Raw genomic sequence first — 1,229 nt, forward strand, 5'->3', positions numbered from 1 at the left:
TCAGCAGGACTTCAAGCTCGTAGGAACTTCTAGTGTGGTCCAGCAAAGCTGTCGCGAAATCTTGGCACTGTCTTCGTAGCTCCTGAAATCACATGCGTTGTCGATACAAGTACGTCGTAATGCAATTTCGAAGACGCGTGTTTTCTCCAAAGCATTTAATTTTGTAAGATCGTTAAAAATAATTCTCCTAATTTCGAGAGAATTTCAAACATAATTCCTCGATATTTTGAAAGGAAATTCGGCTAAATCTCCGTGCCTCATGTGTCAGAAATTACAAGTCGCGAAGGAATTCTCACGCTTGACAAAGCCAAGCTAATCGAACTTCCAGGCTTCCTGCAAGGTCGATAAGCATTCGAGATCCTATCCTAATCGCTCGCCAATCTTGCCCCGAGTCCAATCGGATTCTCGTCACGTACTCATAGATATAGTAGTCGCCGCGATGTGTCTCGCATTGTTAGCTGGCGAACGAAATCAAGAATCTCCGCAGGAAGTTTTCTTCGCTTAATAAAACGGCATAGAGAAATCATATGGTTTTAATCTATTTTTATTAATTGTTTACTGATCGTCAAACAAATGCGATACATCGTTTGACACAACAGGAATTTGTCTGTCAAAGTATTTCATATAGTTTTAAATATGATATTTCTTTTTATTCAACGTCATTCAAAAAATTGCTTTTTTTGAGAATAACTCAAGTTGTCTTAGATCGTTATTTGTTATAAATCAAAAAATGTGATATAAAAATAGAAGCTGAAGAATAGACGAGCAAATAATGTTATTGCGAGATTACATATGGTTTATCTGAAAAAGACCACTGTTATCTCAAATTGCACTCTGCAAGCTCAAGATGCTAATCTTCAATCTCAACGATGTCGTAAACTGAAGTTATTTCGCGGGATGCAAAGTTACTCACATCAGACAATGCACGATATTTAACGTATCTCTCAATATTTTTCCATGACGGGCAAGGGGAAGAAGATATTTTGTTATGCATAAATATTACATGAAAGATTAAAATATCAGATCGAGTTAGTATGTCTTAAAGATGAATAAAAGCTTATGAATAAAATTATCTTTTTTCGAAAATAAGAAAAAAGATAAGGATAAAGCATAAAATTGAATGCGAAAAGGATTGAGAAGGATTGCTGAGCAATTTATCAAACCCTACTCATTTTGTTCTCAAAGTCGTCTTCATCGAGCTGTTTCCCACGATTGACACTTGAAAGATA

General features: G+C 35.9%; 1 protein-coding gene across 5 annotated transcripts in view; it reads right to left on the reverse strand.

Annotated features, from left to right (window-relative positions):
* The window catches only part of LOC115242430 (transient receptor potential-gamma protein), a 91,329-nt gene that overhangs the window by 21,415 nt on the left and 68,685 nt on the right, over nucleotides 1-1,229 (reverse strand). For all 5 annotated transcript variants that reach the window (XM_029818701.1, XM_029818697.1, XM_029818702.1 and 2 more), the window contains one exon: nucleotides 6-82. In XM_029818701.1, the coding sequence (XP_029674561.1) occupies nucleotides 6-82 (77 nt within the window). The remainder of the gene's footprint in view (nucleotides 1-5; nucleotides 83-1,229) is intronic.

The sequence above is a fragment of the Formica exsecta genome, unplaced genomic scaffold, assembly GCF_003651465.1.
Source record: "Formica exsecta isolate Colony F162 unplaced genomic scaffold, ASM365146v1 scaffold599, whole genome shotgun sequence".
In the NCBI taxonomy this organism is placed as follows: Eukaryota; Metazoa; Arthropoda; class Insecta; order Hymenoptera; family Formicidae; genus Formica; species Formica exsecta.